This window comes from Equus caballus, chromosome 6 (genome assembly GCF_041296265.1).
Source record: "Equus caballus isolate H_3958 breed thoroughbred chromosome 6, TB-T2T, whole genome shotgun sequence".
Classification (NCBI taxonomy): Eukaryota; Metazoa; Chordata; class Mammalia; order Perissodactyla; family Equidae; genus Equus; species Equus caballus.
The window spans coordinates 53,594,234-53,614,296 of NC_091689.1; the positions used below are offsets into that span (position 1 = coordinate 53,594,234).

At 42.1% G+C, this 20,063-nt stretch overlaps 1 protein-coding gene across 2 annotated transcripts in view; it reads left to right on the plus strand.

Moving 5' to 3' along the window:
• The window catches only part of DDX47 (DEAD-box helicase 47), a 77,512-nt gene extending 63,390 nt beyond the window's left edge, over nucleotides 1-14,122 (plus strand). For both annotated transcript variants that reach the window (XM_001501444.7, XM_070269932.1), the window contains exons 4-13: nucleotides 5,746-5,934; nucleotides 6,185-6,256; nucleotides 6,483-6,601; nucleotides 8,115-8,186; nucleotides 8,315-8,431; nucleotides 8,977-9,123; nucleotides 9,680-9,817; nucleotides 11,406-11,476; nucleotides 12,036-12,165; nucleotides 13,559-14,122. In XM_001501444.7, the coding sequence (XP_001501494.1) occupies nucleotides 5,746-5,934; nucleotides 6,185-6,256; nucleotides 6,483-6,601; nucleotides 8,115-8,186; nucleotides 8,315-8,431; nucleotides 8,977-9,123; nucleotides 9,680-9,817; nucleotides 11,406-11,476; nucleotides 12,036-12,165; nucleotides 13,559-13,690 (1,187 nt within the window). In that variant the 3' untranslated portion in view covers nucleotides 13,691-14,122. The remainder of the gene's footprint in view (nucleotides 1-5,745; nucleotides 5,935-6,184; nucleotides 6,257-6,482; nucleotides 6,602-8,114; nucleotides 8,187-8,314; nucleotides 8,432-8,976; nucleotides 9,124-9,679; nucleotides 9,818-11,405; nucleotides 11,477-12,035; nucleotides 12,166-13,558) is intronic.
• Nucleotides 14,123-20,063: the final 5,941 nt, after the last annotated feature.

Genomic DNA, 20,063 nt, shown 5'->3' on the forward strand with positions numbered 1-20,063 from the left:
TTAGAAATTATGAATCAGTAAGTGCAGATTTATGGAAGAGTGCCTGGAACATGTGTCAGTGCCCAGAGGAGTTGAGACCTCTCACTGTGAGACGTGTTCATCAGATGTGCAGAAGAGTGGGTATAGTGTTGGCTGATGACTAGTGGGTCTGAAACCAGCAGGGTGAACTTTAATAGGAGCAGAGGTAAAGTCCTGCTCTTAGAGTCCCAAAGCCCAACTTTACCGGATTAGGGTGGGTGGTAAAAGAGACCCAGAAGTGTTAGTTAACTGAAATTCGTTAAGATCCTCAGAGAAAGTGGATGTAATCTTAGCTACATTACTCTAAGAGGAGAGTGCCCTTTGAGAATCAAGTAAAAATAAAAAGATTTTCTCCCCACGGCTGGCTGGTGGTGTAGTGGTTAAGTTCGCGTGCTCTGCTTCAGCGGCCTGGGGTTTGCAGGTTCGGATCTCGGCATAGACCTACATACCACTCATCAAACCATGCTGAGGCAGTGTCCCACATACAAAGTAGAGGAAGATTGGCACAAATGTTAGCTCAGTGACAATTTTCCTCAAGCAAAAAGAGGAAGACGGGCAACAGATGTTAGCTCAGGGCCAATCTTCCTCACCTCCCCCCCCCCCCCCAAAAAAAGAGAGAGAGAATCCCAAGATTTTCTCCCTAGAAAAAAATGTATAAACATATCTATACATAAAATTTATCCTGTGCCATGAAGTCCTCTCCCACAAGTCCCAGGTTAGGAACTCCTGAACTAGCTCTAGAGAGAGAATAGTGCTTTGCACTGGTTAGAACATTCCTAGAATACTGTGCTTAGGTCTAGGGGCCACAGTTTTCAGGGACCAACTGAGAGGCAGTGAGTGTGCTATAGTGTCAAGAGTAGTCACAAATATTGAAAGGAACTGAGTGCAGTTGTTCTGGAGAAGGATAGAGTTAGGGGGTAGGATGTAATAATTGGCTTTAATGAATGAAGAGCTGTCACGTGGAAAAGGAATTGGACTTATTCTGTGAAATGCCATTTGCTCCTTCAATAAATAGTTCCTGAGTATTTGATATAGGTGTAAAGCACTGGGAGTTAAGATTCTGTCCTTGCCCAAAGTTTAGAGTCTAGTAAGGAGATAATTATAAATTTATTACAAGGCGAACAGGGACGTAAGAAAATTACAGAGTGCTCTGAGGGAGTAGAACAGATTGCTTAATTTTATTTCTTGGCTGGGGAGATTGGAAATACATTTGAGCTGAACCTTTAAGGCTGAATAGGATTTCAACGTTCAGATCTGACAGGAGGCAAGGACTTTCTGGGCATGAGGAACAGCATGAAAAAAGCCAAGGAGGCTGGGAAAAGTGGGCATGTGTGGAGACCTGGAAGTACTCAACAGAGAGTGGTACAAAAGATTAGTAAGGTTATTGGGGCCAGATTATGCAGGACTTGAATGCCAGGCAAAGGAATTTGGTCTTTTTCCACAGGCAGTGGCGTGCCTTTGGGGATTATTTTTTAGCAGGAGAATGAAATCCTGAGGGTTGTCTCCTTGGAAGATTAATCTCATAGCTGTGTAAGATAGTTTAGAGACAAGAGACTGGAGGCTGGAGACCAATTAGGAGGTCATTGCAATAATTTTGGCAATAAGTAATGGGTAGGGTAGCGGTAGTGAGAATGAAAAAGAGAGAATGATAGAAAAAGAATCGTAACTTTACAACCAGTTTGTTCAGTGGAAGGCAAGGGGTGGGGAGAGCTAAGATTATTGCAGTTTCTAGTCTATGTGTTTAGGACATATTATTCGTGTACCACTGATGTAAGAAGGGAACACAGGAGGAAAAATAATTTCAGGAACGATGAGTTCAGTTGGAAGTAATTGATTTCCGGTATCAAAGAGAGAGAGTTGACTACTGTTCAGTTGGAATATAGGGGTTAGAGCTGGATTCAGAGGCCAGAACCGGATAGAGACTTGAAATCCAAAGGAGTTTAGCTGAAACTGTGAAATGGGGCGAGGTTGCCAGATGAGGTCAGGAATGAGAGAGGAGAAATGGAGGCTCAGGAGGGGATTGAAAATCGTGAGATACAGTTTCACACAAGTGAGGTAGGGGAGAGTGTTTGAAGGAGGGGATGGTAAACGCCATCAGCTTGTTTAGAGAAGCTCCCGGGATGAGGACCGTCTAAGGCTCTTAGTGCGGAGGAAGTCTCAGCAGTCCGCAGTACCAGAGGTGCTTCCAAAGAGTGCAAAGAAGGGTGGGTGCCTTCTGGCTTTTTCTTGCTTACCTTCCGCACAGGTGGCAAGAAGGAATCAAAATGAGGTGGCAGTCATAATTCTAAAACTATTCATAATGTTTTCGGTCAAAGGTTTGCATTTAATGCAGAGAAAAGAGCAGTCGATGAACAAAGCCACTGAGTGACGTGATTGACTTAATCACCATGGGAAATGTCTTTGTTCTTCTTCTTGAGCTTGTCTCACTCTAATGAGCAATTGACAAAGGCTTCATTGGATCTAAAGCTTCTGGTCCTAAGCAAATGATTTAAATATTCTAACAAAATTTTTCTTTCCCCTTCTATTAAATTAACTTAGATTTTAGTTCGAGTACTAATGATGGTGTCAGTTTGTAAAAAATTCCTGAGCCCTGGGTACATCCATTATTCTTAAACCTTATAACCATCCTGAAAGGTAGGAATGATGATTTTCTTGGTGAGATTGAGGCTCAGAGAGTTAAGAACCATGGCTAGAGTCACATAACTAATTATTGCTGGAGCTAGAATTTGAGTATAAAATCTTCCAGCTGAAAAGCCTGTTTTCTCGGCCCTATATCACAGAGTGTTACTGTGGAGAGATCAGAATCTTTTGATGGTTTTTAAGGATGCTTTCCTTCTCTGTTTCATGTATTGAGTTTATTTCTGTTTCAGAGATCACTCAGAATCCTCTAGGAATTTCACAGTTTTTTGAATGGCTGCCATATAACAAAGCACTTATGTTAGGTGCTGGCAGCGTGGCAGGTGAATGTGAATTTATTCTGCTCTCGTGGAGTTTTATGTGTTCTAGTGTATTCTACAGTTACTACCACTGAAAAGGCTCAGGGGTTGTGAGAGGAAGAAAGGAGATGATAGAGAAAAATCCATCAGTTTCACAAACTGAGTTTTGCTCTGAGGGGATCATAAAAAAACTGAAAGCAATGCAACCCTCCGTTGCTGGCACTGGGTGTTGGTCACAGCCACCTGGATTGAGTGACTTAAGCTCCTTTACATCCCTAAATCTTTCCTATATACTCCTTTCTTCCAAAACTTTAAGATTTCCTATGACAAAAAAAGAGGACAGGTCCCAGTGGTTTTTTTCTGTTCTTGAAGTCATGTCGTGGTACACAGGCAGGGAGGGCAGAATCCCCAGAGAGTTGAGGAATAAAGCTTTGGAAGTCCTTGGCCCAGAAGCAGGTGGATGCTGTTGGAATTCCTTGTCATCTACCCTATAACCCAACAAGGGGGACATTAAAGTTAGTAGATCACTGAGAAATTTTATCTCCAGATTGTCATTTGTTTCTGTAATGTTTTACAAAATTAGTCCATTGTGTGGTCTGACTTATAATTCACGTCTATGTATATACTTTTGTATGGAAGACACTGAAATTAGTAGGTAGAAGGTTAAAGGGTAAAATTCAGTAGAATATAATGTTGTTTGATCTGGCATGGCAGATCCTAGTTTAAGTGATTAACATCTAAGTGATTGATATTGAAAAGCTCATTCTAGGGCCAGCCTGGTGGCGTAGTGGTTAAGTTTGCGTGCTCTACTTTGGTGGCCCAGGGTTCACGGGTTCGGATCCTGGGCGTGGACCTATGCACCACTCATCAACCATGCTGTGGTGGTGTCCCACATACAAAATAGAGGAAGTTTGGCATAGATGTTAACTCAGTGACAATCTTCCTCAAGCAAAAAGAGGAAGATTCGCAACAAATGTTAGAACGCTCAGGGCCAATCTTCCTCACCAAAAAAAAAAAAACAGAGAGAGAGAGAAAGAAAAGTCTATTCTACTTGATATCGACTGTTCTGCTTTCTTGAAGCTCTCTTCCTTCTTAATTTCAAGTCAGTATTGTCTTCTCCTGATTTTCCAGCTGTCCTTTCTCAGTTTCTTCTGGCTCCTTTCCCTTTCCCTTGCAGTGTTAATTCTATCTTCATCCTGTTTTTTCTCACTCTGAAACACTACTAAGATTTCTCATCCAATCCTGAAGTTTTAACACTATCTGCATGAATGAGTCTCAGCCAGTGCTCATCTGATTCACCTGTGGAACTTTTGAAACAATGGAGATTTCTGGGCCCCAGCCTAGACCTGCTGAAGCAGAATTTCTAGGTGTGGGCCCTAGGCATGTAGATGGAAAACCTTACTAGATTACTCTGCGTGTCTGCCCCTGGGCAGCACCACTAGTGGGATGCTCATGCCTCTCCTGTCTGTATTTGTAGCCCACACTTTTCTGCTATACTCCAAACAAGTGTGTCCAACTGGCATTTAGATATTTCTCTGAGCTTACTGTGGGAACCTTGAGGTTCCCCGTGTCCAAACCAGAGTCATTATTTTCCTGACCAGAACTAATTTTTCTGTAGCCCCTATCTCAATTTATGGCCTTTGAGTTTCCCAGGGTGGAAACCTGTGTGTCAACCACATTTTCTTTCTTTACTTTCTAAACCTCCCTCGTTCCTATCCTCACTGCCTTGCCTTAGTTCGGGCCACCATCATAACTCCTCTGGTATCCTGATTGAGCTCTCATTTTCTTACATGTTCCTTCTTCTGGTCGTTTAGGTCATTTTAGATTGTGAGGAAGAGAGTCATGTTCAGGTTACCTGCGGGAAAAGGGGTTTGTTGTAGGCTTAGTCTCTAGGTGAGGAAACCTCAGCGGTTATACAATCAAGGAACAATGTGAACATCAACTGTGGGGTCCTTCCTCAACAGGAAGCATTCCCACTGGCTGCTGTTCTGGTGCACAGCTGCCTTGTGGGCTGCAGCCAGCCTGGAGACGGTGGTCTTGGCTTGGGCGTTAATTTCCACATCTTGTTAGTTATGGCTTGGTTGGTGATAACAAACCATAGGGCCTATTGTTAAGGAATTACTTAGGGCGTTCTCCCCTCAGGAGGAGCAGTGTAAAGGGCAGTACTGCTAAGCTCTTCGCCTCTTCTTTGTGCCATCAGGCCCAGCGTTTATCTTCCTAAAGAGTGACATTGGTCATGATCTTCCCTTCTTAAAATCCTTCAGTTCCTGTCTCTTATAGGAAGACATCAAAATCCTTAGCACGGTTTACGAGTCTCCTTTCTAGTCTCCTCCTTCTCCCTTTGCTCCTTAAGGCGTCCGTTCCTGCCACACTGTACTTCTCACTCTCCCTGCTTATGCTGTGTTCTTTCCCGCCTCATCCTCTTTCTTCATACAGGAATATCCTTCCTTTCTTTCTTTCTTACTTCCAGATTGAATTTACCCCTCACCTGTTAACCCTTCCTGACTCCTCTGGGCAGTGAGTTCCTCCTTCCTTTGTGTTCTCACTGTATTTTGTAGGGGCCTGTGTTAAAGCCCTTCTCACATTATAATGTATTTGTGTATCTCACCCCTGGATTTTGAGCTTGTCTAGGACAGAGACCTTGTCTTCTGTCTTCTCAACCTTCCTCTCCCCCCAATTCATCAAAGATTTATTCATTATCTACTTTGTGCCCAACATTGTGTCATTGCAGAAAATGTGGAAATAATCAGAGAGCATTTCTGTGCTGTGAGATGTTTTCTTTCTCTTCTAGGTCGTGATATCATCGGGCTGGCAGAAACCGGCTCTGGGAAAACAGGGGCCTTCGCTTTGCCCATTCTGAATGCACTGCTGGAGACGCCCCAGCGATTGTTCGCCTTAGTTCTCACCCCGACTCGGGAGTTGGCCTTTCAGATCTCGGAGCAATTTGAAGCCCTGGGGTCTTCTATTGGAGTGCAGAGTGGTAAGTGTCTGAGAGGAGAGGAATCTTAGAGTTTCTTCACAGGTTGAGAATGCCTGTGAAAGGAGAACGGAAGGAAATAGTGAGTAAGTTCACTGACCTAAAGAGCTGATTTGGTATTTTAGCTTTGGGGAAATTGTAATTGTAAGGGAAGAAAAATTTAAGTAGAAATCTAGCATTGGCTTTAAAAGATGTTCAGTGAACTATGGAAAAAATTAAGGATCTCCTTTCTATATTCTTTTTATGTCTGTAGCCGTGATTGTAGGTGGAATTGATTCAATGTCCCAATCTCTGGCCCTGGCAAAGAAACCACATATAGTAATAGGTGAGTAACTGACAAAGCTAAAAGACACTGACGATGATGAATTGGAGAGTGTCTGCTGATGTTGGGTGTAACTTATTTGTGTGGAAAGACTTGGAAGAACGGATTTTTGTAACCCTGTTAATTTTTTAATTTCTGAAATTCTGGCTTGAGGGGCGGAGAGTTGGTGACTTTCCTTCTTGCTGTCCCTGGTGTTGAACATTGCCTTCTCCTCAACCTTTCTTGGTAGCGACTCCTGGTCGACTGATTGACCACTTGGAAAATACAAAAGGTTTCAACTTAAGAGCTCTCAAATACTTGGTCATGGATGAAGCAGACCGAATATTGAATATGGATTTTGAGACAGAGGTGAGCTCTCGATTTCTTTCCTCCTCTTAGAGCATCTCAAGTGTCCTGTTTCAAAATTTGGTTCATTGCACAGCTGCTTTATATGGAGCACTGTATCATTATCAGTTAATTTAAGCATCTCTGCTGCCTTTTTGGTGCTCTTCACGTTGTCAGTGCCTCAGCATCCTCTGTAAAATATAGTCTGACTCTGATTTCAGAGATGACAAATATCAAAACCAGATTTTCTTTTCTGTTCCCTTTGATTTAGACCTCTTCCATACACCTTGAAATATCTGTATTTTCATTGATGACCCATTCGTCATAGCTTATTTAGTTGATTAATACTTATTCTTGACTTTTTCTTAGATTAACTGTGCTCTACTAATTTAAACTGTTTTTTTCTCTGAGTAGCATCATTTTTTTGATAGCATCTGGTATGGTATCAAATAATAAATATTCAATAAATTTTAGCTAAATCGAATTGAATTTTTGAGTCCCCGAAGCCCCACAGCGATGCATGATGTGGGCTCGGTGAGCCGAGGAGTCAGAGGAAAGATTTCTTGGACTGTCAAGGTCTGGTAGTAGTGCTCCTTTATTCAGAGAATAGCGTGGAGACAGGACCCATGGGCGGTGAAGAGCTGCAGGCGTGGGGACAGGACCCATGGGCACTGAAGAGCTGCAGGCGTGGGGACAGGACCCATGGGCGGTGAAGAGCGGCAGGCGTGGGGACAGGACCCCTGGGCGGTGAAGAGCGGCAGGCGTGGGGACAGGACCCATGGGCACTGAAGAGCTGCAGGCGTGGGGACAGGACCCATGGGCGGTGAAGAGCGGCAGGCATGGGGACAGGACCCATGGGCGGTGAAGAGCGGCAGGCGTGGGGACAGGACCCCTGGGCGGTGAAGAGCGGCAGGCATGGGGACAGGACCCATGGGCACTGAAGAGCTGCAGGCGTGGGGACAGGACCCATGGGCGGTGAAGAGCGGCAGGCATGGGGACAGGACCCATGGGCGGTGAAGAGCGGCAGGCGTGGGGACAGGACCCCTGGGCGGTGAAGAGCGGCAGGCGTGGGGACAGGACCCCTGGGCGGTGAAGAGTGGCAGGCGTGGGGACAGGACCCATGGGCGGTGAAGAGCTGCAGGCGTGGGGACAGGACCCATGGGTGGTGAAGAGCGGCAGGCGTGGGGACAGGACCCATGGGCGGTGAAGAGCGGCAGTGTGTTGAGGGTTGGGGCTAAACTTATAAGCCATGGGTGCGTGACTCATTTTTACTAGACAAAGGAAAGATGATGTGAAACGTCATTAAAATGGTATCAGTGCAGGTGGGGTCTAGTTATTGTCTGGTTGTATAACTCTAGGTATGAATCGGGTCATAGACATTGGCGTGTAGGCCAGGACGCCTTGGGCTTCTCTCCCTGGGGCAGCCCTGATCCACATCAGTGCATTTGGTTTGTTATTTTCTGTCTCCTTCACAAGGAGCATTTGCAGGTGTCCAGGCTAAATGTTATATGGTACCCTTTCCCTCTTTGTGCCTTAGGTTGACAAGATCCTCAAAGTGATTCCCCGAGATCGGAAAACATTTCTCTTCTCTGCTACCATGACCAAGAAGGTGAAATTTTCTAGGACTTCTGTTTTCTTCTTTATAAGAATTGATATATAAAGTCAGTAATAACAATAGCAATAATAAAAATAGAGCCTTTAAGAATCAGTGTACTATTCCAGGTTTTCTTTCTTCAGGTGCAAAAACTTCAGCGAGCAGCACTAAAGAATCCTGTGAAATGTGCCGTTTCCTCTAAATACCAAACGGTTGAGAAATTACAGCAATATTATCTTTTTATTCCCTCTAAGTTCAAGGTAAAGTGTTTACTTTGATCATTCCTGCCTCTCCCTCTTCTTTCTCACCAAAACATCTGAAAATGTGTCAACTTTTGATTAGCTAAGAGCTGTGCTACAGGTTGGAGTCCTGTTTGTTTTAGAGTGCACGCTGTGCTTATATTTATCACTGATAAAGTCAAACATTCTGGGAATTCACAGTACACTAAACCACAATCATGAAGTCATGATGTTATTCCTTCCCAACCCCATCCTTGAGGTAGTTTTTCCTTTGTCTGCTTATTATGTGGCTTTTTTGTAGGCAGGGATCCTTGTTTTGCGCTTTAATGTAAGGACTTTTCCCTGTTGCTGAGTACAGATCTCCCTGTGCTTGGCTTCAGGCTGTGTGTGAAATTCTTGGTTCACAGAGATGACAGTACTGATTAAGGAGTGCAAAGCTGGCAGCTGCGGGCCTGAGTGAGTGAGAAGCAGCCATAGGCTTAGTCTTTTACCTAATTTACACGTCCAGGACTCCAACCTTTCCTTCCTGGTTCAGTTACATATGTTGTTTTGGGTTTCTGACTTAGGATACCTACCTGGTTTATATTCTAAATGAATTGGCTGGAAACTCCTTTATGATATTCTGCAGCACCTGTAACAATACTCAGAGAACCGCTTTGCTACTCCGAAATCTTGGATTCACTGCCATCCCCCTCCATGGACAGATGAGTCAGGTAAGGCTTTTTCAGTATCATTAGTGGTGAACTGGTGTCATGAGAAAGATAAACCTTATAGTAGTAGATGTGTGCAATTAACAACATGACATTAATGCATTTTCTCATAATTGTTCCAATTTTATGGGCTTTACAGTGTTGCCCTGGATCCTTATTTCCTCCTTTGGGGGTGGCAAGAGGCTCAAATGAGAATATTCCCTAGGTAGTTGTCTGGTGTGGAAGCTGTCGAGTTGATTCATTCAGCCCTAGGGTAATAGTGGGTCTCTGGTCTCTAAGGACTTTTAATAAATTATTTCTCAATTATCTTTTTATCATATTAAACAATGCTCATTTCATCTTAGTATTTTCTAGCCTTAGTTTTAAATATTTTCTTGTTGCTTCCCTGTTTCCTTTTGACCTGTAGAGCCCAGTCTGAACTTAGGGGAAACCATCCTTTTAAAAATTTCTGTCTCTTGGTTCTTATATTTAGTTTGTCTAGTTTGTGTGTCTGGGATTCTATGATTCATTAGTTTCCCATGATTAAAATTCTTTTCATCTCTTTTTTTCCTCATCATAGAGCAAGCGCCTAGGATCCCTCAATAAGTTTAAGGCAAAGGCTCGTTCCATTCTTCTGGCAACTGATGTTGCAAGCCGAGGTTTGGACATACCTCACGTGGATGTAGTTGTTAATTTTGACATTCCTACTCATTCCAAGGTAAGTCCTACTGCTGACCTGACTTTCTAGTCCCAAAGAATATTTTTTTTTCTTCTTTTATTGAGATATATAATTGACATATAACATTATATTAGTTTCAGGTGTACAGTGTAATGATTCGGTATTTGTATATACTTGTGAAATGATTACCACAATAAGTCAAGTTAACGTCTGTCACCATACATAGTTAGAAAGTTTTTTTTCTTGTGATGAGAACTTTTAAGATCTGTTCTATTAGCAACTCTCAAAATGCAATACAGTATTAACTATAGTCACCATGCTATGCATTACATCTCCATGTATTTTATTACTGGAAATTTGTACCTTTTGATCCCCTTCACCTGTTTTACCCCACCCCGCCCCATCCCTGTCTGTTCTCTGTATCTATGAGCTGAGTGTTTTTTTGGTTCCACATATAAGTAGGATCATATGGTATTTGTCTTTCTCTGTTTAACTTATTTCACTTAATATAATGCCCTCAAGGTCCATCCATGTTGTCATAAATGGCAAGATTTAGTTCTTTTGGCTTTATGGCTAAATAATATTCCTCTGTGTCCAAAGTTTCTTTCTTTCTTTCTTTTTTTTGGTAAGGAAGATTGGCCCTGAGCTAACATTTGTGCCAATCTTCCTCTTTTTGCTTGAGGAAGATTGTCCCTGAGCTAACATCTGTCCCAATCTTCCTCCATTTTGATTTTAGTGGAAGTTTTTCCTTTTAACATCATTTTTTTTATTCTTTGATTACTTCAGTATCAAAAACTGGGAAAGCTCTTGATTTCTTCATCCTCATTATCTTGCACATGCCTGTGGATATGAATTAATAAATGTAAATGAAAGTAGCCAAGGACAGGTATACATATGCTGATCTTTGTCAGTCTCAGTTCTTTAGAAGTAACAGCTTTTGGTTCTTAGTATATCTCAGGGTTTCTCAGCCTTGGCACTATTAACATTTTGGGCCAGCAAATTCTTTGTTGTGGGGGTTGTCCTTTGCATTGTAGGATGCTTAGCAGCATTTCCGGCCTCTACCCACAGGTGACCTTGTGACAACCAGATATGTTTCCAGACATTTCCAAATGTCTCCCTGGGGCGGACAAAATTGCCCCTGGTTGAGAACGACTGGTATCTCTTGGCTTTGTATTTAACTTCTGTAGAAAAGGTGCTGTCTCATTTGGTTTTCACCATAACCCTGTGAGTTTGGGCATGCATTTCTATCCCTGTTTTATAGCTAGCAACCAAGGTTCAGAGAGGTTGTGTGACTTGCAGACAGGTGTGTAGCTGGTAGGTGGTAAAACCAGAGCTGTGACCCAGGTCTGCCTCTAGATCCAGTGCTGTTTTTTTTTTACACTGTGTTGTCTCTAAACATGTAGATATGCTTTTAGATTTGTTTTGTTATTAAAAGAAATGAACAAAAAAATTGGGTAAATTTTGTGCTAACAGAGGGATAAAAAAGCTGTAGCTTTATCTCAATAAATTGCCTAGTCTATTTTCGCTGTTCCAGCGTGAATCTGTTTTCTTTCACTGCAGTACGCCTTCACGTACGTAGTTTTTTATTTGTGCCATATAACTCAAATTTATTTACTCTTTTTTTCAGGATTACATCCATCGAGTAGGTCGAACAGCTCGAGCTGGACGCTCTGGAAAGGCTATTACTTTTGTCACACAGTAAGTAAATCGACTTCAGGGGCAGAGCAATGTAGCGAAAAGAGCAGAACTCGGGAGCAGACTGACTTGGAATCTGACTTTACCATCCACTGTAATAGTCACTTAACCTCCCTCATCCCATTTTCATCATTTGTAAAATGAAAATAATAATGCCCATCTAGCAGGGTTTTAATAAAGATTGGAGATACGTGTATGTAAAAGATCTAGTATGGTATTTGGCGTATAGAAGCACACAAAAAAACCCCTGCTATTTCTTTCAGCTGCTAGAGCCAGAGAGCAGTGACCTTTCCACTCAAAGTATTAGAATAACTGTTTCTGGTATTGTTTTTAAAGGAACAAATACCCAAGGCTTTTTTAGGAGTAAAGAATATGTTGGGTGATTATCTAATGGGCTGTGCACAGAAATTGCATTCAATCAGTATTGTGAAAAGGAATAGTAGATTCGATATTGTTTAAAACTGTGGCTCCTATTGCGTCCTGTCATATCATATATGGTTTTGCAATGGACAGACATTTGCACTGTCAGCCAACCAAAACCATGCCAATTTTCCTTCCTCAGATATGATGTGGAACTCTTCCAGCGCATAGAACACTTAATTGGGAAGAAACTGCCTGTCTTTCCAACACAGGATGACGAGGTTATGATGCTGACAGAACGTGTGACTGAAGCCCAAAGATTTGCCCGGATGGTATGCTACTTATTTTCTCACCAGCTGCTATGCAGATGATATTAACTGTGTTAACATTTGCTAGGCACTTCATTGTATTAATCCTCATAATAAACTGCAGGAACTGGGAATTATTTTATTCCAGATTTAAGAGGCGCATACTAAAGCATAGAGATGGTGGGTAATTTGCTTCAGATCATGCAACTAAATGGTTGAATCAGGGTTTGGACTCAGTCTGACCACAGTGACCACATTCTCAGCCACTGTTCATGTTTCACATGTGGCAGGAAAGCCTTTGGACTTGAGATGAGAAGACCCAGCTGTGAACCGTGAGCGTGGACCGTGTGTCTACCTCTCAGTCACTTCCTCGCCTGTAAATTGGAAATAGTGCTTAATCTTGAATATCTTACAGGGTTTTGTGAGCACCAAATAAGCTGATGTAAACTGCATGGTTATTAAGAGTAGCAGTAGCACTAGTAGTGGAGATAAAAAGATCCCAAAGGAGACTCCTTGCAAGTGCTGTCTGCTCCCTGGAGTTCTGGTCTGAGGGACAAAGAAACTGCCCACGGGCCACTTTCTGAGTAGCTGAGGTGTGCGCTTGTTTTTGTTTTTCTGCCCACATGGAATTCTTTGTTTGGTATTTTTGTTTATAAAAGTGTAACATGTGTTGGGGAAAAAAATTCTGGGAATGTAGAAAGGGTTAAAATAGTAAATGAAACATAGAAGCCACCCCCGACAGAGAACCATTGATAACATTTTGCTATTTTTCTTTCTTTAGCCATAGTTAGACTTGATCTAATTGTATATCATTAACGTTTTTCTAGTTCAACAAATATTGATCCATGTGATCACTTCTTAATGACTACAAGGAATTCTGTAATGAATATATAATATGGTTTACACTGATGTGTTTATGCTTTTACCTATTTTTTGTATTTTAACTGGTACTGTGTTGAACATCCTAGTATGTACAGCTTTGCATACTTGTCTTGTTTCCTTAGAATAAATTCCTAAAAGTACAATTAATTGTTAGGCTGAGGAGTATACACAGTTAAAATCTGAATTCATAAAGAATGCCAAATTTTCCCTGTAGAAAAGCTCTATCAGTTTATACTAACGGTGCCAGTATATGTGCATATGTGAATGTCTCCACCCCTTGACCAATACTAGATATTACCATTCTCTTAAATCTTTGCTAGTCTGCCATGTGAAAATAATAGCTTATTGTTTTAATTTTCATGCCTTTGGTTACTAATAAGGTTAACGTTTTCTTATATTGGGATTTTGGTCTTATTCTTTTGCTAATATCAGGTGTTAGGGGGTTAGTGTTTGATTTTAAGGGGAGGAGACTAGGATGTGTTACCCTTAGTGACAGTAATTCATTTTCAATCTCATACTTTCTGTTTTCTTGCAGGAGCTAAGGGAGCATGGAGAAAAGAAGAAACGCACACGGGAGGATGTTGGGGACAATGATGACACAGAGGGTGCTCTTGGTGTCAGGAACAAGGTGGCTGGAGGAAAGATGAAGAAACGGAAAGGCCGTTAATCTCTTTTATAAAGACTTGATTTCTGCTTTCTGTTCTGTGAAAGGGGATTGAAGAAGAGAATGAACCTCGTCCAACAGAGTTCCTCAGACCGAAATCTATCAGAATCCGCTCAGCTAATTTAGCACTCATTCCCCTTTTTTATGTGGTAGAGTATCATTACTGCAGAATATTTGTTATAGTGCTGATGTCAAGACTGTTGCTGTTCTCCAGCTTTGGTTGTTGCTCATGACATGGGTGGGATGTGCTCTTCCATCACTTCACACCGACCATTTGCTTTTTTCAGCTGCAAGTCAAGGACTAGGTTGATGAAGCACTTGACCTGTAATTGGGAAGAAGCTGCTACATCTTTAAAACGGTGACACTTAAGCAATCTCAACTTGTGCTTCATTAGACCTAATATGAAATAATAAATTCAAATATTATTTTTAAAAGATTCAAACTCCTTGATGACCTTTATAGCTTAAAGGATTTTGTAGATTTAAGTAAGATCTTGCTAATAGGTAAGAAACTAACAGTGGCAGTTACATGGCAAATTCATTGGTTGTCCTTAATTTAAGGTAAACATTATTTATGATTTTAAAAAATCAACAGAGGAACAAGATGATAGATGGCTTTGAAAGGGAGATCTGCTTAAAAGGAGGTTCTGTTTTTCTTGAGGATGGAGTAAAGTGCATAAGTCAGACTGCAAAGTCTCTTAGATTCCGAAATAAGTTCACTTCCCTGGCTTGGATTAAGCAGTTGGTTAGGAAGACTGGTTTCTTATGCAGATTCTTGTCCGTAGGTGACCAGAGTAAAATCAGGAAGCATCAGAAATAGAGGGTAATTCCAAGAGACCCAATTTCATCCACTTGTCATTGGTGCTCATTGCCCACTATTTACTTTGTTTTGTCCTCATCTGTTGGGTGATTTAATTCCAGAGATGTAAAGCTGGGTCATCAGCCCTGGGGAGGAAGTAGACATTGGCACTGTGGGGACTGGGTGGGGCAGGGGAGAGTGGGTGGATATCAGAAACAGCTTTGAGCTTCGCATTCATGAATAGTCTTGGGCTGTGAGGGCTTTTACACGTGGAAGATGCCTAGTCATTCTTGTTGGATATAACAATTTTATTAGAATAGAGTGTGTCTGGAGTGGCAGAACCAGGCTAAAGAGATTCCAGTGGTTTAAGGTTGAGAATGAGTTTTGGTAGAAGAGAAACTTTCCATATGCATCTTAATGGAAAGTGTGTGTTTCAAAGATTGTGTTTCTTAGAGTCAAAGTGTCTGGTGAGAAGTGAAAAGTGGATGTCAGGAAAATTCTCTGTGGTAGTCAGGTGTGGATTGTTGATTGCAAGATCTTTGTAAATATAGGTAGTGGGGTACTTTCTGCCACACATGTATCCTAAGAGGGGTGTCAGGGATAAGGCATTTAGAATTAATTGAAATCTAACACATGCCTTATTTTCCTGTTTTGTTTGCTCCAAACTTTATTACTGCTCATGGTGCATTTGAGTTAAGGCCAAGTTAGAGGAGTCAGGAAGCAATAAGAAAAAAGGAAAGGAGAAAAAAAGGTAGAAGAAAAGGAGAAGCAAATAGTTGAGTGCAGCCATACTTGTGACTGCTTGTTATGTGCCTACCACTGGGAGCTAATTCTCCATTAATATTGTATTTTCCTCATGGGACTCACCAGGGTGGCTTAGGATGATAGCATCCTAAGCTCGCTTTTTCTGAGCCAGTGGGTGAAAGCAAAATGGATGGGTGCTGTTTCAACTCTGGAGGACTTGAGAAGCTGAAATTGAATTGGGGTATGGTTGGTAGGGATGTAGGAGAGGTTAGAATTACCCTGAAAGAGTCTGAACTTTTTAAATAGGCAGGAGTCTATAACCCAGGGTCTATGGACCCTTAAGGTATATGCATATTTCTGGGGAGACCAAAAAGGTTCAAAACTACTGCTCTCAAGCTTAGCTGTTGTCTCTAAAGTACATACTTAACTGTGCTTTGCTAGGACAGGAAGATGGAACACTAAGGGAGGAAATGTGGATGATGTGTTTTCAGGCATATTAGTAGGTCCAGACTGTAAGCTAGAGTTCTAGACAGAACAAGTAAAGATGTTGTTTGAATGGCAAGAGACGCAGAAATAAATGAATGTGATCCATTAGTAAATGAGGACACAGCTGTGGGTTTGTACCATTAATCGAAACTGTTCTTCATGCTTTCTTTTCCTCTAAGGCAAAGTTGTAAAGTCTTGCTGCTGAAACCCTCATTGAGGTGTGTATTAGTTTCCTAAGGCTGCCTTAAAGTACCACAAACTGGGTAGCTTAAAACAAGAGATATTTATTGGCTTACTGTTCTGAAGGCTAGAAGTCCAAGATTGAGGTGTTGGCAGGGTCATTTTCATCTAAAGCCTCCAGAGAATCCCTCCGTCCCTCCTCCTGGCTTCTCGTGGTTGCCGGCAGGCCTTGCTGTTCCTTGGTTCGTAGCAGTGTAACTCCAGTCTCTGCCTCCATCTTCACACAGACTTCTTGCCCATGTGTCTGTGTCTTCACGTGGCCTTCCACGGACACCAGTCTTTGGATGTAATGCAGCATGGCCTCATCTTAATTATATCTGCAAAGACCCTATTTCCAAATAAGGTTGTTCTGGGCTTCTGGGTAGACGTAAATGTTGGGGAGACACTATTCAACCCAGTATAAACTTTTTGGACTGCAGTTTTCTTTGGGGTTTAAGATTGCATTGTGAAACAGAAGTGGTAGAAAGAGTTGATTACAAAGAAAGTGGAGAAGAGACAGGAGATAGGTCTGTAGAAGTGGTAGGATGGATAGAAGTATAGAAGTTTAAAATGACATTCTCTTAAGTGAAATGTCAATTGTCTTTGCAGTCAAGGTACCAAAGGCTCTGCTGTTAGGAGTAGGGAAGGAGGTCTCTGGCCTTTTGTCTCCTATTCCCTTCTTGGTATAATTCCTTAGTTCTGCTTTTAAGAAACTGAGAATTTCAAAATAAACAACCAACCTCTCCTCCTCCCCCAATTGCAAACAAAGACACCTAACTTTTATGACTTAATAAAGGGAGTGTCTTGCAATAGTCATAGAAGGCTGGCCCAGAGAAAATGTCCCCCCTACTTCTCATCTGAATCATAAAGCCACTTTATATAGTAGTCGTTGTATGGCTTCATGACTAGCTAGCCTGGTTTTACTTCTGTACAGGCTAAAGTGAGATGAGGAAAATACCCCTGTCCTAGGATGGGGTCCCGGGATCCCAGGTAAAGGTTTCAGTTGGGTAGGCTATTCCAGAGTTAAAGCAGGCCCAGAATTCCAGGTCCCCTGGAGTTTAGAGGCACTCCGAGGGGATTCTAATAGTTGCCCGGAGGGGTCTAGACTCAGTTACATCATGCTTATTCTTTCTCAGGCCCTCAGAAATATTCTGAAACTTTTCTGACTCTATAAAGACATCTGGCTTACAGCCAGAGTGTTTTCCAAGTAGCTTCCTGCCTGCAGATATATCTGAAAACCTAAATCAGAGATTCTTATCACCCCAGGTCCCTCAAAGACCTGGGAAATGGCACCAGAAAGAACCACAGGCTGTGGTATTGGTTACAGAGAATGAAGCCATCCAAGTTATCAAAAGCAGGTAACAAAATAACATCAAGAAAGTATGTTCCAAAGACTTGAATAAAAAATTAGAGAATATGCAAGAAGTTTTAGTCCACATAGTTCTTCAGGTGAAACCTAGCCTCAGGGCAGATAGTACATAAGGGCGTGAGTCACCCCTCTTTAATTGGAATGACAAGAGACGCAGACCCTGGCACTAGAGATTGAAGGGTTACCCACACCCACATTCCTTTTCATGCCTCACCTGTCCCAGGTATGCACTAAAACTCCAGCTAAAAATAAATGCAGAAACTTGAACTCTGGGAAATAGCACTGAACAGTCTCAGCTAGAGTACAGAGCTGATTTGTGCCAAGTGGCAGAGAGACGGGAAGAAAATGGGCTCCTGTAGAGACCATGTAATCTCTAGGATGTGGCCCTGATGTCTGTTCACATTCTTGAAGTTTTTATCGACTCCATAGTCATCCATCTACCTGATACCTTCCAAAAACTATGGCCCTTCTTTAACCTGTGTATGCCATCGAGGGGCTGGAAGAAACCAGAGGGATGGGTGAATGCAACGGAGTGTGGGGAAAATGTTAGTCAAGAGACCTGTTTGCTGTTGCTATGTGGCCTTGTGAGAGTTACTGAACCTCGATTTCTTTCATTTGTTAATGTGGAAATAAGAGCATCTATCCTGTCTGCCTCGCAAAGAATTGAACCTATTTTTTAAAAAAATTCTGTCCCCTCCCTCCCTTCCTTCCGGCGTCTGCTGTATCCTAGCCACTGTGCCAGGTACTAGGAAGACAATACTGAGAAAAAAGTCAGATGCTATCTTTACTGAACTCCGTCTTAGCATTTTATTGTGATTGTGCTTGCCCAGAGGGCAGGAACCATGCTTATTCATGGATGTGACTTTAATATCTTGCAGGCCCAACACACAGTGAATGTTCAATATCTGTCATTTTCTGAAATGTACTGTGTGTTGGCAGCTTTACATGTATTGTCTCAGGTTCCTTGAATAATCCTGAAAGGTGGATGTTATTGTCCCCTTATGAGCTATGGAGCTAGACTGTGAACTCTGCTCCTTACTAGCTGTGAGACCTTGGGCAAGTTATTAAACTTTTTCGTGTTTCAATCTCCTTATCTGAAGACATACAGATAGTAATAGTACCTACCTTACAGGGTTGTGAGGTTTGAATGAACTATACTCTGGCTCATCATAATGATGAATACAGGTTAGCCATTATCATCATCGTTATTATTACAGATGAAGAGTGCCTAAGTAGCTTGCCTGGGTTATACAGCTGGGAAGGGGCTAAGTCAAAATTTGAAGCCAAATTTGATTTCAAGCCTCTATACTGGATACGCTGTGTGTGCGTATAATAAGTGCGTGCTTTTTGAATGAATGATTGAATCACCATTTATAATATGTAGTTTTTCCTTTGGAAAAATATGTTGCACGTAACAAATAAGTATTAGACAAATGAGCTTTCAGACTCCAACATACTGCAAATTGGAAATAGCTAGGTGAAAGAATATGACATTTTCATTTCCACCAGTAGATGGCGGAAGGAACAAAAGATACCCCTGAACGGGAAGGAGTTTTCATTCTGAGCAGAATGATTAATAGTGAGCAGTGACTGAGACACGGTGCCTGATGAAAAGGGCTCTTTGTGTAATATTTGGCCCACAGTCACTAAGGGGTGGAGGTCAGGGTGGGTATGGGAACTACCTACAGATATTTGAAGGGTGTCACCATCATGAAGGTCTAGGTTGACTGGGAAAGTGGGAACTGGGAGAACCGAAATAAACTGAAGTTCAGACGTAGTAAGAAGAAAAAGGCGCATTCCACTGTTATGTCTACTTCACAGTCCCAGTCTGCACTCCCTCTTTTTCACCTTACAGGCAGCTGTGTTCTTTTCAGAAGTCTGCCCTTCCCTCCTGGGATTTTGATTAAGTCGTTTACCCTCTGTTTATGCCCTCTCCAAATGCACCCCGGAATACTGTTATTTCCACCCCATGGCTACGCTCATACATGTTGTTTGTGTTTATGACTGTAAATTCTCTGAGCCCTTAATTCCCTTCCATTCTATCCCTCTGGCTTACTCCATCTAGTAAGCTTTGTCCTTAGCCCTTACTCCTCTGTCAGATAAGGTTGGTGTTGGTTAGCTGGTGAACCACTCGTTTGTTCATTCTGTCCTAAAGATGCATCCTGCAGCTCCAAGCGATGCCCCTGGTTCCGGAGGAGTAGTAGCAGCAGTCAGGCATGGTGGTCAGAAATACCAGGCTCACTGCACTCTCACTGCTTCTGGGCTGGCTCTTCTCTCTGAACATTCCTTTGGGGGAAGAGTCTCCTGCCCAATACCTGGCCTCTTAGAAACGCTCTAACCCAAGATATTAAATACGGTGCCAACTTCAAACCAACATCCTTGTTGTGTTTCTGGGTGGGTCACGAGAGTGGGGACCAGGAGGGGGTTTCTTATTTGATGTATTTCTGTTTGTGATGGTTTGCTTGTGATTCTTTACAGTGAGGCTGTGGAGAGCCTGCTGTGTGCTAGGCGCTTGCTAGGTGCTTAGCATATATTATTGCCTTTATTGGAGGTAGTGAATCATTTCTTGACTCCCGTAGAAAATTTTGTTGTGATATTTAAAAACCACAACCTGGTCATTGCTTATTCTGCATCTTCCATGATTTCCTAAATTCATCCAAGGAACTTTGCAGGCTGAGCTTATGCTAACCAAAGGAAGTAGAGGTGTGGTCACATCATAGTCTGTGGCTTCTGTTTCCATTTCATTGATTTTGGTGGAA